Source organism: Somniosus microcephalus, chromosome 12 (assembly GCF_052327205.1).
Source record: "Somniosus microcephalus isolate GS21.2 chromosome 12, FLI_Smic_1.0, whole genome shotgun sequence".
NCBI lineage: Eukaryota > Metazoa > Chordata > Chondrichthyes > Squaliformes > Somniosidae > Somniosus > Somniosus microcephalus.
Window position 1 is genome coordinate 7,790,962 of NC_140998.1, and position 22,977 is coordinate 7,813,938.

At 52.9% G+C, this 22,977-nt stretch overlaps 1 protein-coding gene across 1 annotated transcript in view; it reads left to right on the forward strand.

Moving 5' to 3' along the window:
* LOC147109011 (uncharacterized) overlaps positions 1–22,977 on the forward strand; it is a 552,618-nt gene that overhangs the window by 130,176 nt on the left and 399,465 nt on the right. Inside the window, exons 20-22 of the mRNA XM_086002569.1 lie at positions 8,626–8,776; positions 10,758–10,916; positions 13,361–13,519. Coding sequence (XP_085858695.1) covers positions 8,626–8,776; positions 10,758–10,916; positions 13,361–13,519 — 469 coding nt within the window. The remainder of the gene's footprint in view (positions 1–8,625; positions 8,777–10,757; positions 10,917–13,360; positions 13,520–22,977) is intronic.

The following is a 22,977-nucleotide window of genomic DNA, read 5'->3' on the forward strand; positions in this document are numbered from 1 at the left end:
TGCGTCTGCTGCCCTCGTCCTTCTAGGTGGAAGAGGTCGCGGGTTTGGGAGGTGCTGCCGAAGAAGCCTTGGTGAGTTGCTGCAGTGCATCTTGTAGATGGTACACACTGCAGCCACGGTGCGCCGGTGGTGGAGGGAGTGAATGTTTAAGGTGGTGGATGGGGTGCCAATCAAGCGGGCTGCTTTGTCCTGGATGGTTTCGAGCTTCTTGAGTGTTGTTGGAGCTGCACTCATCCAGGCAAGTGGAGAGTATTCCATCACACTCCTTATTTGTGCCTTGTAGATGGTGGAAAGGCTTTGGGGAGTCAGGAGGTGAGACACTCGTCACAGAATACCTAGCCTCTGACCTGCTCTTGTTGCCACAGTATTTATATGGCTGGTCCAGTTAAGTTTCTGGTCAATGGTGACCTCCAGGATGTTGGTAGTGGGGGATTCGGCGATGGTAATGCCGTTGAATATCAAGGGGAGGTGGTTAGACTCTCGCTTGTTGGAGATAGTCATTGCCTGGCACTTCTGTGGCACGAATATTACCTGCCACTTATCAGTCCAAGCCTGAACATCATCCAGATCTTGTTGCATGCGGGCATGGACTGCTTCATTATCTGAGGAGTTGTGAATGGCGCTGAGCACTATACAGTCATCAGCGAACATCCCCACTTCTGACCTTATGATGGAGGGAAGGTCATTGATGAAGCAGCTGAAGATGGTTGGGCCTAGGACACTGCCCTGAGGAACTCCTGCAGTGAGGTCCTGGGGCTGTGATGATTGACCTTCAACCACCACAACCACCTTCCTTTTTGCTAGGTATGACTCCAGCCAGTGGAGCGTTTTCCCCCCGATTCCCATTGACTTCAGTTTTACTCGAGCTCCTTGATGCCACACTCGGTCAAATGCTGCCTTGATGTTAAGGGCAGTCACTCTCACCTCACCTCTGGAATTCAGCTCCTTTGTCCATGTTTGGACCAAGGCTGTAAGAGGCCAGAATTGGAGGAGTGCAGCGATCTTGGAGGGTTTTAGGGCTGAAGGAGGGTACAGAGATAGGGAGGGGCGAGGCCATGGAGGGATTTGCAATCAAGGATGAGAATTTTAAAATTTAGGCGTTGCTTCAAGCTATCAAATCCCTCTACCATTTTTAAAGGTCCCATTTAGAGCATCCCTGAAACTTCTAATCTACAGGGACTAATGAGCCAAGGACAGAGTGGGGCCGTGGGATTAGCTTGGGGTTGATACAGGGCTATGGGGAGAGAGCGGTGCTGTGGGATTAGTTTGGGGATTGATACAGGGCTATGGGGAGAGAGTGGGGCAGTGGGATTAGTTTGGGGATTGATACAGGGCTATGGGGAGAGAGTGGGGCAGTGGGAGTAGTTTGGGATTGATACAGGGCTATGGGGAGAGAGCGGGGCAGTGGGATTAGTTTGGGATTGATACAGGGTTATGGGGTGAGAGCGTGGCAGTGGGATTAGTTTGGGGTTGATACAGGGCTATGGGGAGAGAGCGGGGCCATGGGATTAGTTTGGGATTGATACAGGGCTATGGGGAGAGAGTGGGGCCGTGGGATTAGCTTGGGATTGATACAGAGCTATGGGGAGAGTGCAGGGCAGTGGGATTAGTGTGGGATTGATACAGGGCTATGGGGAGAGAGCGGGGCAGTGGGATTAGTTTGTGATTGAAACAGGGCTGTGGGGAGAGAGCGGGGCAGTGGGATTAGTTTGGGATTGATACAGGGTTATGGGGTGAGAGCGGGGCAGTGGGATTAGTTTGGGATTGATACAGGGCTATGGGGAGAGAGCGGGGCTGTGGGATTAGTTTGGGATTGATAGAAGGCTATGGGCAGAGAGTGGAGCCGTGGGATTAGTTTGGGATTGATACAGGGCTATGGAGAGAGAGTGGGGCTGTGGGATTAGTTTGAGATTGATACAGGGCTATGAGGAGAGAGCGGGGCAGTGGGATTAGTTTGGGATTGATACAGGGATGTGGGGAGAGAGCGGGGCAGTGAGATTAGTTTGGGATTGATACAGGGCTATGAGGAGAGAGTGGGGCTGTGGGATTAGTTTGGGGTTGATACAGGGCTATGGGGAGAGAGCGGGGCTGTGGGATTAGTTTGGGATTGATACAGGGCTATGGGGAGAGAGCGGGGCAGTGGGATTAGTTTGGGATTGATACAGGGCTGTGGGGAGAGAGCCGGGCAGTGGGATTAGTTTGTGATTGATTGAGGGCTATGGGGAGAGTGCAGGGCAGTGGGATTAGTGTGGGATTGATACAGGGCTATGGGGAGAGAGCAGAGCAGTGGGATTAGTTTGGGATTGAAACAGGGCTGTGGGGAGAGAGCGGGAGAGTGGGATTAGTTTGGCATTGATACAGGGCTATGGGGAGAGAGCGGGGCAGTGGGATTAGTTTGGGATTGATACAGGGCTATGGAGAGAGAGCAGGGCAGTGGGATTAGTTTGGGATTGATACAGGGCTATGGGGAGAGAGCGGGGCAGTGGGATTAGTTTGTGATTGATTGAGGGCTATGGGGAGAGTGCAGGGCAGTGGGATTAGTGTGGGATTGATACAGGGCTATGGGGAGAGAGCAGGGCAGTGGGATTAGTTTGGGATTGATACAGGGCTATGGGGAGAGAGTGGGGCTGTGGGATTAGTTTGGGGTTGATACAGGGCTATGGGGAGAGAGCGGGGCCGTGGGATTAGTTTGGGATTGATACAGGGCTATGGGGAGAGAGCCGGGCTGTGGGATTAGTTTGTGATTGATTGAGGGCTATGGGGAGAGTGCAGGGCAGTGGGATTAGTGTGGGATTGATACAGGGCTATGGGGAGAGAGCAGGGCAGTGGGATTAGTTTGGGATTGAAACAGGGCTGTGGGGAGAGAGCGGAACAGTGGGATTAGTTTGGCATTGAAACAGGGCTGTGGGGAGAGAGCGGGGCAGTGGAATTAGTTTGGGATTGATACAGGGCAATGCGGAGAGAGTGGGACAGTGGGATTAGTTTGGGATTGATACAGGGTTGTGGGGCGAGTGGGGCAGTGGAATTAGTTTGGGAATTGATACAGGGCTGTGGGGAGAGAGCGGGGCCGTGGGATTAGTTTGGGATTGATACAGAGCAATGGGGAGAGTGCAGGGCAGTGGGATTAGTGTGGGATTGATACAGGGCTGTGGGGAGAGAGCGGGGCAGTGGAATTAGTTTGTGATTGATACAGGGCTATGGGGAGAGAGTGGGGCCGTGGGATTAGTTTGGGATTGATACAGAGGTATGGGGAGAGTGCAGGGCAGTGGGATTAGTGTGGGATTGATACAGGGCTATGGGGAGAGAGCGGGGCAGTGGGATTAGTTTGGGATTGAAACAGGGCTGTGGGGAGTGAGCGGGGCAGTGGGATTAGTTTGGGATTGATACAGGATTATGGGGTGAGAGCGGGGCAGTGGGATTAGTTTGGGATTGATACAGGGTTATGGGGAGAGAGCGGGGCTGTGGGATTAGTTTGGGATTGATACAGGGCTATGGGGAGAGAGCGCGGCTGTGGGATTAGTTTGGGATTGATACAGGGCTATGGGGAGAGAGCGGGGCTTTGGGATTAGTTTGGGATTGATAGAAGGCTATGGGCAGAGAGTGGGGCTGTGGGATTAGTTTGGGATTGATACAGGGCTATGGGGAGAGAGCGGGGCCGTGGGATTAGTTTGGGATTGATACAGGGCTATGGGGAGAGAGCGGGGCTGTGGGATTAGTTTGTGATTGATACAGGGCTGTGGGGAGAGAGTGGGGCAGTGGGATTAGTTTGGGATTGATACAGGGCTATGGGGAGAGAGCGGGACAGTGGGATTAGTTTGGGATTGAAACAGGGCGGTGGGGAGGGAGCGGGGCAGTGGAATTAGTTTGGGATTGATACAGGGCAATGGGGAGAGAGCGGGGCAGTGGGATTAGTTTGGAATTGATACAGGGCTACGGGGAGAGAGCAGGACAGTGGGATTAGTTTGGGATTGGTACAGGGCTGTGGGGGGAGAGCAGGGCAGTGGGATTTGTTTGGGATTGATACAGGGCTATGGGGAGAGAGCGGGGCAGTGGGATTCGTTTGGGATTGATACAGAGCTATGGGGAGAGAGTGGCGCAGTGGGATTAGTTTGGGATTGATACAGGGCTATGGGGAGAGAGCGGGGCAGTGGGATTAGTTTGGGATTGATACAGGGCTATGGGGAGGGAGCGTGGCACTCTGATTGGTTTGTGATTGATACAGGGCTATGGGGAGAGAGCAGGGCAGTGGGATTAGTTTGGGGATTGATACAGAGCTATGGGGACAGAGCGGGGCAGTGGGATTAGTTTGGGATTGATACAGGGCTATGGGGAGAGAGTGGGGCTGTGGGATTAGTTTGGGGTTGATACAGGGCTATGGGGAGAGAGCGGGGCCGTGGGATTAGTTTGGGATTGATACAGGGCTATGGGGAGAGAGCCGGGCTGTGGGATTAGTTTGTGATTGATTGAGGGCTATGGGGAGAGTGCAGGGCAGTGGGATTAGTGTGGGATTGATACAGGGCTATGGGGAGAGAGCAGGGCAGTGGGATTAGTTTGGGATTGAAACAGGGCTGTGGGGAGAGAGCGGAACAGTGGGATTAGTTTGGCATTGAAACAGGGCTGTGGGGAGAGAGCGGGGCAGTGGAATTAGTTTGGGATTGATACAGGGCAATGCGGAGAGAGTGGGACAGTGGGATTAGTTTGGGATTGATACAGGGTTGTGGGGCGAGTGGGGCAGTGGAATTAGTTTGGGAATTGATACAGGGCTGTGGGGAGAGAGCGGGGCCGTGGGATTAGTTTGGGATTGATACAGAGCAATGGGGAGAGTGCAGGGCAGTGGGATTAGTGTGGGATTGATACAGGGCTGTGGGGAGAGAGCGGGGCAGTGGAATTAGTTTGTGATTGATACAGGGCTATGGGGAGAGAGTGGGGCCGTGGGATTAGTTTGGGATTGATACAGAGGTATGGGGAGAGTGCAGGGCAGTGGGATTAGTGTGGGATTGATACAGGGCTATGGGGAGAGAGCGGGGCAGTGGGATTAGTTTGGGATTGAAACAGGGCTGTGGGGAGTGAGCGGGGCAGTGGGATTAGTTTGGGATTGATACAGGATTATGGGGTGAGAGCGGGGCAGTGGGATTAGTTTGGGATTGATACAGGGTTATGGGGAGAGAGCGGGGCTGTGGGATTAGTTTGGGATTGATACAGGGCTATGGGGAGAGAGCGCGGCTGTGGGATTAGTTTGGGATTGATACAGGGCTATGGGGAGAGAGCGGGGCTTTGGGATTAGTTTGGGATTGATAGAAGGCTATGGGCAGAGAGTGGGGCTGTGGGATTAGTTTGGGATTGATACAGGGCTATGGGGAGAGAGCGGGGCCGTGGGATTAGTTTGGGATTGATACAGGGCTATGGGGAGAGAGCGGGGCTGTGGGATTAGTTTGTGATTGATACAGGGCTGTGGGGAGAGAGTGGGGCAGTGGGATTAGTTTGGGATTGATACAGGGCTATGGGGAGAGAGCGGGACAGTGGGATTAGTTTGGGATTGAAACAGGGCGGTGGGGAGGGAGCGGGGCAGTGGAATTAGTTTGGGATTGATACAGGGCAATGGGGAGAGAGCGGGGCAGTGGGATTAGTTTGGAATTGATACAGGGCTACGGGGAGAGAGCAGGACAGTGGGATTAGTTTGGGATTGGTACAGGGCTGTGGGGGGAGAGCAGGGCAGTGGGATTTGTTTGGGATTGATACAGGGCTATGGGGAGAGAGCGGGGCAGTGGGATTCGTTTGGGATTGATACAGAGCTATGGGGAGAGAGTGGCGCAGTGGGATTAGTTTGGGATTGATACAGGGCTATGGGGAGAGAGCGGGGCAGTGGGATTAGTTTGGGATTGATACAGGGCTATGGGGAGGGAGCGGGGCACTCTGATTGGTTTGTGATTGATACAGGGCTATGGGGAGAGAGCAGGGCAGTGGGATTAGTTTGGGGATTGATACAGAGCTATGGGGACAGAGCGGGGCAGTGGGATTAGTTTGGGATTGATACAGAGCTATGGGGAGAGTGGCGCAGTGGGATTAGTTTGGGATTGATACAGGGCTATGGGGAGAGAGCGGGGCAGTGGGATTAGTTTGCGATTGATACAGGGCTATGGGGAGAGCGGGGCAGTGGAATTACTTTGGAATTGATACAGGGCTATGGGGAGAGAGCGGGGCAGTGGGATTAGTTTGGGATTGATACAGGGCTATGGGGAGAGAGCGGGGCAGTGGGATTAGTTTGGGATTGATACAGGGCTATGGGGAGAGAGCAGGGCATTGGGATTAGTTGGGGTTGGTACAGGGCTGTGGGGAGAGCGGGGCAGTGGGATTAGTTTGAGATTGATAAAGGGCTATGGGGAGAGAGCAGGGCAGTGGGATTTGTTTGGGGATTGATACAGGGCTATGGGGAGAGAGCAGGGCAGTGTGATTAGTTTGTGATTGATACAGGGCTATGAGGAGGGAGCGGGGCAGTGGGATCAGTTTGGGGATTGATACAGGGCTATGGGGAGAGAGTGGGTCAGTGGGATTAGTTTGGGATTGATACAGGGTTGTGGGGGGAGAGCGGGGCAGTGGGAATAGTTTGGGATTGATACAGGGCTATGGGGAGAGAGCGGGGCAGTGGGATTAGTTTGAGATTGATAAAGGGCTATGGGGAGAGAGCAGGGCAGTGGGATTTGTTTGGGATTGATACAGGGCTATGGGGAGAGAGCGGGGCAGTGGGATTAGTTTGGGATTGATACAGGGCTATGGGGAGAGAGTGGGGCCGTGGGATTAGTTTGGGATTGATACAGGGCTATGGGGAGAGCAGGGCAGTGGGATTAGTTTGGGATTGATACAGGGCTATGGGGAGAGAGCGGGCAGTGGGATTAGTTTGGGATTGATACAGGGCTATGGGGAGAGAGCGGGGCAGTGGGATTAGTTTGGGATTGATACAGGGCTATGGGGAGAGAGCAGGGCCGTGGGATTAGTTTGGGATTGATACAGGGCTATGGGGAGAGCAGGGCAGTGGGATTAGTTTGGGATTGATACAGGGCTATGGGGAGAGCGGGGCAGTGGGATTAGTTATGGATTGATACAGGGCTATGGGGAGAGAGTGGGGCCGTGGGATTAGTTTGAGATTGATACAGGGCTATGGGGAGAGCAGGGCAGTGGGATTAGTTTGGGATTGATACAGGGCTATGGGGAGAGAGTGGGGCCGTGGGATTAGTTTGGGATTGATACAGGGCTATGGGGAGAGCGGTGCAGTGGGATTAGTTTGGGATTGATACAGGGCTATGGGGAGAGAGCGGGGCAGGGGGATTAGTTTGGGATTGATACAGGGCTATGGGGAGAGAGTGGGGCCGTGGGATTAGTTTGGGATTGATACAGGGCTATGGGGAGAGCGGGGCAGTGGAATTAGTTTGGGATTGATACAGGGCTATGGGGAGAGAGCGGGACAGTGAGATTAGCTTGGGATTGATACAGGGCTATGGGGAGAGAGCGGGGCAGTGGGATTAGCTTGGGTTTGATACAGGGCTATAGGGAGTGAGCGGGGCCTTGGGATTAGTTTGTGATTGATGCAGGGCTATGGGGAGAGCGGGGCAGTGGAATTAGTTTGGGATTGATTAAGGGCTATGGGGAGAGAGTGGGGTAGTGGGATTAGTTTGGGATTGATACAGGGCTATGGGGAGAGAGTGGGGCAGTGGGATTAGTTTGGGATTGATACAGGGCTATAGGGAGAGCGGGGCAGTGGGATTAGTTTGGGATTGATACAGGGCTATGGGGACAGCAGGGCAGTGGGATTAGTTTGGGATTGATACAGGGCTATGGGGAGAGCGGGGCAGTGGGATTAGTTTGGGGTTGATACAGGGCTATGGGGAGAGAGTGGGTCAGTGGGATTAGTTTGGGATTGATACAGGGTTGTGGGGGGAGAGCGGGGCAGTGGGAATAGTTTGGGATTGATACAGGGCTATGGGGAGAGAGCGGGGCAGTGGGATTAGTTTGAGATTGATAAAGGGCTATGGGGAGAGAGCAGGGCAGTGGGATTTGTTTGGGATTGATACAGGGCTGTGGGGAGAGAGCGGGGCAGTGGGATTTGTTTGGGATTGATACAGGGCCGTGGGGAGAGAGCGGGGCATTGGGATTAGTTTGGGATTGATATAGGGCTATGGTGAGAGAGCGGGGCAGTGGGATTAGTTTGGGATTGATATAGGGCTGTGGGAAGAGAGCGGGGCAGTGGGATTAGTTTGGGATTGATACAGGGCTATGGGGAGAGAGCGGGGCAGTGGGATTAGTTTGAGATTGATAAAGGGCTATGGGGAGAGTGCAGGGCAGTGGGATTTGTTTGGGATTGATACAGGGCTGTGGGGAGAGAGCGGGGCAGTGGGATTTGTTTGGGATTGATACAGGGCTGTGGGGAGAGAGCGGGGCAGTGGGATTAGTTTGGGTTTGATACAGGGCTTTGGGGAGTTCATTGCACCATTCCTCTATCAGATCCTACCTTACCTGTATCATAGCCATTCCTCTATGCTGGCCTTCCCTCTCCCTATGAAAGACTTTGCTGCCTGTATGATAGACCTTCATTCCTCTGTGATCACATTCTGTGCTTTTCTATTTGCTCAGGCAGGACCAATGCTGTGTGTTCGTGGCCTTCCTGAGGGAGTTTCAAAACTACAAAAAGGATCTCACATCCACGATACAGAAAGGAGAGGATGTTATTCCTGAACGCTCAGCTTACATGGGGAAAGAAAAGTTACAGAGACTAATGAGTAATGTAAGTGTCTGTCAGAGCATTGGGATTGGAAAAGGTGGCTGAGTTATTGTGCCAGAAGTAAAAACAGAAAAAGCTGGAAATACTCAGCAGGACCGGCAGCAACTGTGGAGAGAGGAACAGAGTTCACGTTTCAGCTCGATGAGCTTTCGTCAGAACAGTCATTGGCTAGAAACATTAACTCTGTTTCTCTCACCACAGATGCTGCCGGACCTGCTGAGTATTCCAGCATTTTCTGTTTTTATTTCAGATTTCCAGCATCCACGGTATTTTGTTCTAATATACCAGAGGGAGGGGCTTCGATGGGTTAGTGTACCAGAGGGAGGAGCTTCAATGGGAGGGTTCGTGTACCAGAGGGAGGGGCTTCGATGGGTTAGTGTACCAGAGGGAGGGGTTTCAATGGGTTAGTGTACCAGAAGGAGGGGCTTTGATGGGTTAGTGTACCAGGGGGAGGGGCTTTGATGGGTTTGTGTACCAGAGGGAGGGGCTTCGATGGGTTGGTGTACCAGAGGGAGGGGCTTCGATGGGTTAGTGTACCAGAGGGAGGGGCTTTGATGGGTTAGTGTACCAGAGGGAGGGGCTTCGATGGAGGGTTAGTGTACCAGAGGGAGGGGATTCGATGGAGAGTTAGTGTACCAGAGGGAGGGGCTTCGATGGGAGTGTTAGTGTACCTGAGGGAGGGGCTTTGGTGCGTTAGTGTACCAGAGGGAGGGGCTTCGATGGAGAGTTAGTGTACCAGAGGGAGGGGCTTCGATGGGAAAGTTTGTGTACCAGAGGGAGGGGCTTCGATGGGTTAGTGTATCAGAGGGAGGGGCTTCGATGGGTTAGTGTACCAGAGGGAGGGGCTTCGATGGGTTAGTGTACCAGAGTGAGGGGCTTCGATGGGTTAGTGTACCAGAGGGAGGGGCTTCGATGGAGAGTTAGTGTACCAGAGGGAGGGGCTTCGATGGGAAAGTTTGTGTACCAGAGGGAGGGGCTTCGATGGGTTAGTGTATCAGAGGGAGGAGCTTCGATGGGTTAGTGTACCAGAGGGAGGGGCTTCGATGGGTTAGTGTACCAGAGTGAGGTGCTTCGATGGGTTAGTGTACCAGAGGGAGGGGCTTCGATGGGATAGTGTACCAGAGGGAGGGGCTTCGATGGGATAGTGTACCAGAGGGAGGGGCTTCGATGGAGAGTTAGAGTACCAGAGGGAGGGGCTTCGATGGAGGGTTAGTGTACCAGAGGGAGGGGCTTCTATGGGTTAGTGTACCAGAGGGAGGGGCTTCGATGGGTTAGTGTACCAGAGGGAGGGGCTTCGAATGGTTAGTGTACCAGAGGGAGGGGCTTTGATGGGTTAGTGTACCAGAGGGAGGGGTTTCGATGGGTTAGTGTACCAGAGGGAGGGGCTTCGATGGGTTAGTGTACCAGAGGGAGGGGCTTTGATGGGTTAGTGTACCAGAGGGAGGGGTTTCGATGGGTTAGTGTACCAGAGGGAGGGGCTTCGAATGGTTAGTGTACCAGAGGGAGGGGCTTCGATGGGTTAGTGTACCAGAGGGAAGGGCTTCGATGGAGAGTTAGTGTACCAGAGGGAGGGGCTTCGATGGGTTAGTGTACCAGAGGGGGGGCTTCGATGGAGGGTTAGTGTACCAGAGGGAGGGGCTGCGATGGGTTAGTGTAGTAGAGGGAGGGGCTGCGATGGGTTAGTGCAGTAGAGGGAGGGGCTGCGATGGGTTAGTGTACCAGAGGGAGGGGCTGCGATGGGTTAGTGTAGTAGAGGGAGGGGCTGCGATGGGTTAGTGTACCAGAGGGAGGGGCTGTGATGGGTTAGTGTAGTAGAGGGATGATTGCCAAATGGTCTTTTTGGATCTCGTGACTTTACTTGGTTATTTGTGTTTCCTGTGAACCGCTGGACCCTCCCCGTGCCAACCTTCCATTGGAAGACCGTGTTATTAACACACATCATGACTCAAGGCTCAATGTGGGCATTTTATTAATTCTGCTGCAGATTGATGAAGTCAAACTAGAGTTCAACACCCAGCAGGAGAAAATGGATGATTTGCGAAACATCTGTCGCCATCTTCAGTCGGAGCTGAGGAAGATAATGGACGGCGGATCCGTGCCGTTCCAGAGTGAAGCCGATGGGCTGCTGGACCAATGGCTGGATGTGAGTTACTGCAGGTGGAAGCTGGAATTCTGCCAAAGCTATTCAGATCTGTGCTGAAATCTTCCTTCATGGAATTTTAACAATGGAACTCCCTATCTGCCCAGTTTATCTCCTACACCCCATCCACCCACCTCCCATCCACCCACCTCCCATCCACCCACCTCCCATCCACCCACCTCCCATCCACCCACCTCCCATCCACCCACCTCCCATCCACCCACCCCCCATCCACCCATCGTCCATCCACCCACCCCCCATCCACCCAACCCCCATCCACCCACCCCCATCCACCCACCCCCCATCCACCCATCGTCCATCCACCCACCTCCCATCCACCCACCCCCATCCACCCACCCCCCATCCACCCATCGTCCATCCACCCACCTCCCATCCACCCACCCCCCATCCACCCATCGTCCATCCACCCACCTCCCATCCACCCACCTCCCATCCACCCACCTCCCATCCACCCACCTCCCATCCACCCACCTCCCATCCACCCACCTCCCATCCACCCACCTCCCATCCACCCACCCCCCATCCACCCACCCCCCATCCACCCACCCCCCATCCACCCACCTCTCATCCACCCACCTCCCATCCACCCACCTCCCATCCACCCACCCCCCATCCACCCACCCCCCATCCACCCACCCCCCATCCACCCACCCCCCATCCACCCATCGTCCATCCACCCACCTCCCATTCACCCACCCCCCATCCACCCATCGTCCATCCACCCACCTCCCATCCACCCACCTCCCATCGAAGAGAAGGAGCTCGAGTTCCACAGTGGATTTAGGTCTTTATATATTGGTTCTCAGGATGTGGGTGTTGCTGTCAGTCGACATTTATTGCCCATCCCCAGTTAAGAATCAACCACAAAGGGGGAAATTTTAACCCAAAAATCAGGTGGGTTGGGGGCGTGTGGGTAGTTCAAGTGTTAAAAATCTGAATCCTGACCAGAGCCCGCCTCCAACCCGCCCACTTCCAGTTTTAATGGAGGTGGGACCGGCGTGGGCAGCCAATCCGCTGCCAGGAGGCGGGTTGTCTATTTAAATATTATAATGAGGCTGATAGCCTCTGCTTTAACCTCCATATTGTATTTAACTTTAGCTGGTTGGGTTTTGCAAGTCTCGTGAAACCCGCCAGCTCATGCAAGGCAAGGACTGCAGGATCCAGGAGGAAAGCGCCTTTACACTTACCCCCTGGATCCAGGGTCCCTGCCTAACCCCCCCACCCACCCGCCCACCAGACCTCCGATTCCCCCCCACCCCCCAGACCTCCGATTCCACCCCCCCACCCCAGACCTCCGATTCCCCCCCCACCCCCCAGGCCTCCGATTCCCCCCCCACCCCCCAGGCCTCCAATTCCCCCCCCCACCCCCCTGGTCTGGAGGGGGGTGGGGAGCGGGGGTCTCCTGCTCATTCTGGCCTCATAAGGAAACTAAAAAAAAAATGTAAAAGCTTACCTCCCCTGCCTCCTGTTCCCGGCAGGTTTGGCCTGGTGAGGGAGCCAGTACCTAGGCCTCAGGCTAAAATAGCAGATTGGGCCCCAATGATGTCATCTGCATATTTAAAGAATCCCCAGTGCCAGCTGGGAGCGGCGAATTCAAAATTGCAGTCGGTCAGGTCGGGGCGGTAATGGAGTGAGTGAGTGAGTGCCCCCCCACCCGCCCTGCCCGGTTCTGTTTTACTTGTTCTCCCCTTCGCCCGCCTGATATTCACCAGGCAGCAGGGAAAGTTAAAATCAACCGCTGTGTGTGTGCAAAACCGTGGGAAATCAACTAGTGATAGAATTACATAGTGCTTACAGCACAGAAACAGGCCATTCAGCCCAACCCTTCTATGCCAGTGTTTATGCTCCACACGAGCCTCCTCCCACCCCTCTTCATCTCACCCCATCAGCAGAACCTCCTATTCTTTTCTCCCTCGTGTTTATCTAGTTTCCCCTTAAATTACTCTCTGAGTAAAGAAGTTTCTCCTGAATTCCTTATTGGATTTATTAGTGACTATCTTATATTGATGGCCCCTAGTTCTGGACTTCCCCACAAGTGGAAACACCTTCTCTACGTCTTCATAATTTTAACGACCTAATTAAATATCTTGCCTATAGCATAGACTTCCTGTAGGTGTCACACTTACTTCCTGTAACACGTTCCCTGTCACACTTTGTTGGTAATAGCCTTATATTGTTATAAAACGGCCTATCCTCCCACTCACTGCCAGTGTTAGAAATACCGTCTGGGAGCGGGAGGAGGGGATGTGACCCAGTAATTGCAGCAAGAATTGTGCCAAAATCGCAGCTCCGGCAGCGAGCGTCACCCGTCGGGAAACTGAAGCCCGGGATCAAGGTGGCAGCGGGCGAGGCCTGCCCCAGAGTTGTCCCTTGTAGGTACAGGATCTGGTTTGGAGACTCCATCCTGAGCCTATGTCTTCCGGCAGGTGACAGAGAGGCTGGACAGTTACGGCTCCAGTCTGAAGCGCGCTCTCAGCCTGTGGGACGATCTAACCGAGTGCGGCACGCAGATGGCAGATCGGGCAAAGCGGAGGTCGGAAACCCTGGAGGCGAGCCTGAGCGGACAGGAGCTCACACTGCTGGAGGTGAGGACCGAAACCTTCCACAAGGGGAGGCTTGTGTTAAACGGGACAGTGACGAAGGGTAAATGGAGCAAGGCCTCTGCTTCCCAGTGAGGAGCCTCCCTCGATGGCGACAGCTCTAGCTGGCAGCAGCCAATTTGCGCCCACAAACAGCAAGAGGTAAATTAACTGTATTCAGTGATGTTAGTTGAGGGTTCAATATTGGCCCCAGGACACCGAGGAGAACTCCCCTGCTCTGCTTTGAATTAGTGCCGTGGAATCTTTTACGTCCACTTGAAAGGGCAGACGGGGCCTTGGTTTAATGTCTCATCTGAAAGACAGCACCTCAGACAGTGCAGCACTCCCTCAGTACTGCCTCTCCGACAGCGGGGCGCTCCCTCAGTATTGCCCCTCCGACAGTGCAGCGCTCCCTCAGTACTGATGCTCCGACAGTGCAGCACTCCCTCAGTACTGCCCCTCCGACAGTGCAGCGCTCCCTCAGTACTGCCTCTCTGACAGTGCAGTGCTCCCTCAGTACTGCCCCCCCGACAGTGCAGCGCTCCCTCAGTACTGCCTCTCCGACAGTGCAGCGCTGCCTCAGTACTGCCCCTCCGACAGTGCGGTGCTCCCTCAGTACTGCCCCTCCGACAGTGCAGCACTTCCCTCCGACAGTGCAGCACTTCCTCAGTACTGCCCCTCCGACAGTGCAGCACTCCCTCAGTATTGCCCCTCCGACAGTGCAGCACTTCCCTCCGACAGTGCAGCACTTCCTCAGTACTGCCTCTCCGACATGCCACGCTCCCTCAGTACTGCCCCTCCGACAGTGCCACGCTCCCTCAGTACTGCCTCTCCGACAGTGCCACGCTCCCTCAGTACTGCCCCTCCGACAGTGCCACGCTCCCTCAGTACTGCCCCTCCGACAGTGCCACGCTCCCTCAGTACTGCCTCTCCGACAGTGCCACGCTCCCTCAGTACTGCCCCTCCGACAGTGCCACGCTCCCTCAGTACTGCCCCTCCGACAGTGCCACGCTCCCTCAGTACTGCCTCTCCGACAGTGCCACGCTCCCTCAGTACTGCCTCTCCGACAGTGCCACGCTCCCTCAGTACTGCCCCTCCGACAGTGCCACGCTCCCTCAGTACTGCCTCTCCGACAGTGCCACGCTCCCTCAGTACTGCCTCTCCGACAGTGCCACGCTCCCTCAGCACTGCCTCTCCGACAGTGCCACGCTCCCTCAGTACTGCCTCTCCGACAGTGCCACGCTCCCTCAGTACTGCCTCTCCGACAGTGCCACGCTCCCTCAGTACTGCCTCTCCGACAGTGCCACGCTCCCTCAGTACTGCCTCTCCGACAGTGCCACGCTCCCTCAGTACTGCCTCTCCGACAGTGCCACGCTCCCTCAGCACTGCCTCTCCGACAGTGCCACGCTCCCTCAGTACTGCCTCTCCGACAGTGCAGCGCTGCCTCAGTACCACACTGGGAGTGTCAGCCTGGGTATTGTGCTTGAGTCTCGAGTGGAATTTGAACCCACGACTTGCTGCCTCAGACGCGAGAGTGCGACTCACTGAGCCAAAGCTGGCAGTGTACAGGTGCCTGAATGTCGACTGGGATCTGCCACTCCCCATCCTGGTACTTTGACAAATCCCGCCCACGGGGGTTGGATCAGAAATGTCCCTGAAACCACTGACTGGAGCAGTCAAACTCCTACCTCCAGTGTGTCGGGGATCAAATGCTTTCACTCCCAGAGTAAACCGTGAGTCAAGTGACCTCACCTCTGCGCCCTCGAAGGGTTAAAGCTGGCAGCTGGATTCGGCTCCGATACAAATCGCCCAGAGGCAGAGTAAACCAAGACTGAACGGGAGTGGAGCGAAGGGTTACGCTTGCCTGGGCGAGCTGTGGGAAACTGTTGCAGGATCCAGCAGGGCAGCGGGCGACAGACTGGAATGGAGTCCTGGGGAGGTAGGAACACAAGCACTCCCGCTTACTGAATCAGTGGCGAACAGTCAATCGGGTAAGGACATTTTCATTCATGCTTCTCTGTGGCCCCGGGGACCTACTAATAATTCACAGAGAGACAGAGCGAGAGAGAGGAAGCTGCAATCTTAAACTTCCCAAACCAGTCCCGCAGGTTTGGTAAGAGAGAGCTCCACAGGGCTGGGTGATTTATTGTTCCAAGACCCTGCCGCAGCATACCCTAGCCAGGCCCTGCTCTTATAAACTGTGTGTCGGACAGTGAATGCCACCGCACACTTTCTTTCTCAGTAGAGCTCCGAGCCAAGAGAGAACACGGCACAGACTAATGGGCAACTTAAATTAATCCCGACGTGATTCAAAATCAGCAGCATTTACAACACGGGTTAGATACAGAGTAAAGCTCCCTCTACACTGTCCCATCAAACACTCCCAGGGCAGGTACAGCACGGGTTAGATACAGAACAAAGCTCCCTCTACACTGTCCCATCAAACACTCCCAGGGAAGGTTCAGCACGGGGTTAGATACAGAGTAAAGCTTCCTCTACACTGTCCCATCAAACACTCCCAGGGAAGGTTCAGCACGGGTTAGATACAGAGTAAAGCTCCCTCTACACTGTCCCATCAAACACTCCCAGGGCAGGTACAGCACGGGTTAGATACAGAGTAAAGCTCCCTCTACACTGTCCCATCAAACACTCCCAGGGCAGGTACAGCACGGGTTAGATACAGAGTAAAGCTCCCTCTACACTGTCCCATCAAACACTCCCAGGGCAGGTACAGCACGGGTTAGATACAGAGTAAAGCTCCCTCTACACTGTCCCATCAAACACTCCCAGGGCAGGTACTGCACGGGTTAGATACAGAGTAAAGCTCCCGCTACACTGTCCCATCAAACACTCCCAGGGAAGGTTCAGCACGGGTTAGATACAGAGTAAAGCTCCCTCTACACTGTCCCATCAAACACTCCCAGGGCAGGTACTGCACGGGTTAGATACTTCTCCAGTGCTTTGAGGTGCTTACTTTAGGTTGTCCATGTCTCTGGAGTATACAGGAGGGCGGGTATCACTGCTGCTCTGTTGACCATGAGCTTGGTGCCGGGTTTGAGGTCTTGGTCTTCAAACACTCTTTTCCTCAGGTGGCCGAAGGCTGCACTGACACACTGAAGGCAGTGTTGGACTTCGTCATCGATGTCCGCCCTCACTGACAGAAGGCTCCCAAGGTGTGGAAAGCGGTCCACACTGTCCAAGGTCTGGTCATGGATTTTGATAGTCGGGGGGCAGTGTTGTGCGGCGGGGACAGATTGGTAAAGAACCTTTGTCTTTCGGATGTTTAATGTAAGGACCAGTCTCTCGTACGCTTCAGTGAAGGAGTCACCGATGGTTTGGAGTTTAGCCTCCGAGTGTGCACAAACACAAGACTCATCTGCATACTGTAATTCAATAACAGAGGCTTGGACAAGCTTGGTTCTGGACTGAATGCGACGGAGATTGAACAATTTCCCGTTCGCCCTGTAGATTAGCTCCACTCCGGCGAGAAGCTTGTTGGAGGTGAGAGGAAGTATTGCAGCGAGAAAGATTGAGAAGCGCGTTGGTGCAATGTCACAGCCTTGCTTGACCCCTGACTTCATTAGTATTGAGTCTGTGATGGATCCGTTAGTAAAGATCACGGCTTGCATGTCATGGAGCAGACGGAGGATGGTAACAAATTTTTGAGATCCGCCAAATTCGAGACGGTTACTTCCATAATCCCTCTCAGTTGACAGAGTCGAAGGCCTTTGTGAGGTCACAAAAGGCCATGTACAGAGGTTGATGCTGCTCCATACATTTTTCTTGGATTTGTCGCACAGTAAAAATCATGTCTATTTTGCCTCTTAGTTGGCGGAATCCGCATTGTGACTCTGGGAGGAGACGATTGAGCAGGATTCTTGCGATGACTTTTCCTGTGGCAGACAGCAGGGAAACTCCTCTGTAATTACTGCTATTAGACTTGTCTCCTTTCTTGAAGATTGTCACGATTACGGTGTCTCTGAAATCCACTGGCATGCTCTCCTCATTCCAGATAAGGGAGATAAGATGATGGATTCGTGCCAAGAGTACTTCTCCACCATGCTTTAGTACTTCGGCGGGGATTTCATCAGCTCCGGAAGCCTTGTTATTTTTCAGCTGTCGGATGGCCTTTTCAACCTCATGCTGGGCTGGGATTGTGCCGAGATAGCGGCAGATAGCATGCTGTGGGATGGAGTCAAGGACACTCATGTCGAAGACGGAGGCTTGGTTGAGGAGATCTCCGAAGTGCTCCTTCCAGCGGGCATTGACTGCTTCTCTGTCCTTGATGAGCACCTCATTGTTCTTAGCTCTCAGTGGGATAGGCCCTTGGGTGCTTGGGCCGTAGATGGTCTTGGCAGGTACAGCACGGGTTAGATACAGAGTAAAGCTCCCTCTACACTGTCCGATCAAACACTCCCAGGGCAGGTACAGCACGGGTTAGATACAGAGTAAAGCTCCCTCTACACTGTCCGATCAAACACTCCCAGGGCAGGTACAGCATGGGTTAGATACAGAGTAAAGCTCCCTCTACACTGTCCGATCAAACACTCCCAGGGCAGGTACAGCACAGGTTAGATACAGAGTAAGGCTCCCTCTACACTGTCTGATCAAACACTCCCAGGGCAGGTACAGCACACGTTAGATACAGAGTAAAGCTCCCTCTACACTGTCCCATCAAACACTCCCAGGGCAGGTACAGCACGGGTTAGATACAGAGTAAAGCTCCCTCTACACTGTCCCATCAAACACTCCCAGGGCAGGTACAGCACGGGTTAGATACAGAGTAAAGCTCCCTCTACACTGTCCCATCAAACACTCCCAGGGCAGGTACAGCACGGGTTAGATACAGAGTAAAGCTCCCTCTACACTGTCCCATCAAACACTCCCAGGGCAGGTACAGCACGGGGTTAGATACAGAGTAAAGCTCCCTCTACACTGTCCCATCAAACACTCTCAGGGCAGGTACAGCACAGGTTAGATACAGAGTAAAGCTCCCTCTACACTGTCCCATCAAACACTCCCAGGGCAGGTACATCATGGGTTAGATGCAGAGTAAAGCTCCCTCTACACTGTCCGATCAAACACTCCCAGGGCAGGTACAGCACAGGTTAGATACAGAGTAAAGCTCCCTCTATACTGTCCCATCAAACACTCCCAGGGCAGGTACAGCACAGGTTAGATACAGAGTAAAGCTCCCTCTACACTGTCCCATCAAACACTCCCAGGGCAGGTACAGCACAGGTTAGATACAGAGTAAAGCTCCCTCTACACTGCCCCATCAAACACTCCCAGGGCAGGTACCGCACGGGTTAGATACAGAGTAAAGCTCCCTCTACACTGTCCCATCGAACACTCCCAGGGCAGGTACAGCATGGGTTAGATACAGAGTAAAGCTCCCTCTACACTGTCCCATCAAACACTCCCAGGACAGGTACAGCACGGGTTAGATACAGAGTAAAGCTCCCTCTACACTGTCCCATCAAACACTCCCAGGGCAGGTACAGCACTGGTTAGATACAGAGTAAAGCTCCCTCTACACTGTCAATTAAATACTCCCAGGGCAAGTACAGCATGGGTTAGATACAGAGTAAAACTCCCTCTACACTGTCCCATCAAACACTCCCGGGGCAGGTACAGCACAGGTTAGATACAGAGTAAAGCTCCCTCTAAACTGTCCCATCAAACACTCCCAGGACAGGTACAGCACGGGTTAGATACAGAGTAAAGCTCCCTCTACACTGTCCCCATCAAACACTCCCAGGGAAGGTACAGCACGGGTTAGATCCAGAGTAAAGCTCCCTCTACACTGTCCCCATCAAACACTCCCAGGGCAGGTACAGCACGGGTTAGATACAGAGTAAAGCTCCCTCTACACTGTCCCCATCAAACACTCCCAGGGCAGGTACAGCACGGGTTAGATACAGAGTAAAGCTCCCTTTACACTGTCCCATCAAACACTCCCAGGGCAGGTACATCATGGGTTAGATACAGAGTAAAGCTCCCTCTACACTGTCTCATCAAACACTCCCAGGGCAGGTACAGCACGGGGTTAGATACAGAGTAAAGCTCCCTCTACACTGTCCCATCAAACACTCCCAGGGCAGGTACAGCACGGGTTAGATACAGAGTAAAGCTCCCTCTACACTGTCCCATCAAACACTCCCAGGGCAGGTACAGCATGGGTTAGCTACAGAGTAAACTCCCTCTACACTGTCCCATCATATAATTGGCAAATGAAATTAAACACAGATAAATGTGAACTATTACATTTTGGTGAGAAAAATAGAGAGGTCACATTGGAAAAAACGAAACTAAATGAAGAGCGAATGGATCTCGAAGTTGTAGTGTATGTACCTTTAAGAGGAACTATGTTTTTGAAGCCCCTGTATACTGTAGTACCAGTAGTGACCACTCGGGTATATAAGCCTGTGTAGCGTCTTGTGTTGTTAGTTCACCTCCAGACTTTGTTCAGTAAACACTTGTTAAATCAACTCCTGCATTCCGTGTCTCCATTAACACACGGATCTAACAGTGGCGACGAGTTAGAAACGAACTTACCTGCAATTCGGCAGCACCTCAAGGGGATCGATTCCTCAGACGAAGGTCGAAGCCAGAAAAAATATATATATATATAACTCGAAGAAACTCGAAAACGAGGGCCAGGCTTGGCCTCCAGTCTGTGGTTTCCCCAGCTAAACGGGCTGGTGGCAGGTAGTGCACTGAATCTTCCTGGGCTGCGGCGGGCTAGAGCTCGATCGGGTGGCTCTGCAACGGGGCCGGGCAGCGAGTCGGGAAGCAGATGCAAAGAGAGAGAGAGGGTGGAGCACTCAGGGCGAGGCCGGTGCTGCAAAGCAGGTCGGCGTTCGGACCGAGCAGAGGGAGGGGAAAGTCCCAGAGGGTCCGCTCCACGACGGGAACGGTTCTCCAAGTAACGGAGAAACTATTGAAGCGATATGTAAAAAAAAAAATAGAAATACCGCGAAAAGCTGCAGGTCGCAACGGGAACTGCGGAGAACAGCGTTGGCAACAGGGCAGCGGTGGAAAAGCGCGGGAGGCGCCATCTTAGCTCGGCGGGGAAGAATGAAAAGCGCGGGAAGCGCCATTTTAGATTTTCAAGATGCCGAAGACTGGCAATATTACTGCTTTCGATAGTGATATAGAAGATTGGACCACATATGTGGAAAGAGTGGAGGTATATTGCAAGGCGAATGAAGTAGCGGATGATAAAAAGGCATCGGTACTTCTAAATCTGATGGGCGCAAGGACATACGGGCTGTTACGAAACTTAATCACTCCAGCCAAACCGATGGACAAGAATTTTAAGGAGATTGTTGATACCTTACAGGAGCACTTAAACCCAACACCGCTGCTGATAGTGGAACGATTCAAATTCTTCAGGAGGAATCAGCACAAGAATGAAAGTAACGCTGATTACCTCACCGAATTACGAAAGCTGTCAAAGCACTGCCAATTCGGGGCAGGACTGGCAGATTCTCTACGAGACAAATTCGTCTGCGGTCTCCTAAGCGAAGGAACACAGAAAAGACTACTTTCTGAGAAAGATTTGACACTGGACAAGTCTTTCAGTGTGGCTGTATCATATGAAGCAGCAGCAAGAGGAGCTGCAGAGATACAGCAAAAGCCACAGGACTTCGGCACCCATGAAATGACACGGGGTTTCGAGAGATGTTATCGCTGCGGCAGATCCACCCATGACCAGAAGGACTGCTGGTTCAAGGACAAAGCATGCAGGCAATGCGGAAAGATGGGACACATTGCACGTGTATGCAGATCTGGAAAGAAAGCCGCTGACAGTAAAAAGGTCAATAAGGAAAAGTACAGAAAGGTACAAATGATGACGGACAGTAGCTCCGAAGACCAGAAGAGCGATAGTGACTCCGGAAACAAGAGACTAAGCTGTCTCAAATTACATAATGTAATTGCCAAAGAAGATTACCAGACCATTTGGGTTACCCTCACGATAGCGGGGTCCCCAGTCAAAATGGAGCTAGATACAGGATCAGCTCTGACCGTCATGAGTCGACGGGATTACGAGCGGCTATTTCCGCATATACCTTTGAAAGACACATCCATTGTCTTGAAGACATATACGGGGCAGAAAGTATACTCCAGAGGGAAAATAAGGGTGTCTGTTGTATACAACGGCAAGGAAATATAGAAGTTGTATTTATACGTTCTGCAAGATGGTGGTCCGCCGTTGTTGGGACGTGAATGGATCAGAAAGATACGTTTAGACTGGCACTCCATTCAGGCACTGACGGTGACCAGTAAGAAAAAAAACGATGATGACATCATACCTGGACGATTAAAAGAAATCTTGGCTAACGCCAAAGAAGTGTTTCAACAGGAACTAGGAACCCTGAAAGGCGTCACCGCCTCAATAAAAGTGGAAGATGCGGCAATTCCCAAGTTTTTTAAGGCAAGGCCGGTGCCATACGCAATTCGTCCAGCCGTCGAGGCAGAGCTGGAGAATTTGGAAAAAGCAGGCGTGTTATCCAAGGTAGATTGGAGCGAGTGGGCAACACCCATCGTCCCAGTCATGAAGAAAACGTTGAATAATGATAAATCTGAAGAACAGAGAAAAGTTCGCATCTGTGGGGACTTCAAGGTGAGTGTAAACCCGGTTCTTCACACGGTACAGTATCCTCTAACGAGGATAGAAGATATTTTCGCCTCACTATCCGGAGGGAAACGTTTCACCAAAATTGACTTAGCACAGGCATATCTACAGATGGAGGTTGAGGAGGCCTCTAAAAAGTATCTCACGATAAACACACACAAAGGCCTGTACCAGTACAATCGACTGGTTTTCGGAGTGGCATCAGCTCCGGCTATCTGGCAAAGAGCTATGGAGCAAGTCCTGCAAGGGATTCCGGGGACTCAATGCTACCTAGACGACATCCTTGTAACAGGAGAAAACGACAACGAGCACCTTGCCAACTTGGAGCAGGTGCTCACGAGGCTGAGAGAACGGGGCCTACGAGCAAATCGCCTCAAATGCGAATTTTTCCAGAAACAAATATCATATTGTGGCCATGTCATTAACGAAGAAGGGTTGCATGAGTCACCTGAAAAAATTGAAGCGGTCGTAAAGGCCCCAGCGCCTGAAAATGTCTCACAATTAAGGTCGTTCCTGGGATTAGTAAATTACTATCATAAATTTTTACCAAACTTGTCGACGGTTCTGCACCCGCTTAACGCACTGCTACAAACGGGAGTAGTTTGGAAATGGAGCGAAGACTGTAAATGTGCCTTCCATAAATGCAAAGGCTTGATCACGTCCAGGGAAGTGTTGGCTCATTACAACCCATCACTGCCAATCAGACTGGCGTGCGATGCATCCCCTTACGGCGTGGGAGCGGTATTATCGCATAGATTCCCTGATGGCTCGGAGCGACCGATAGCTTTTGCGTCACGCTCATTGAACTCAGCTGAGCGTAACT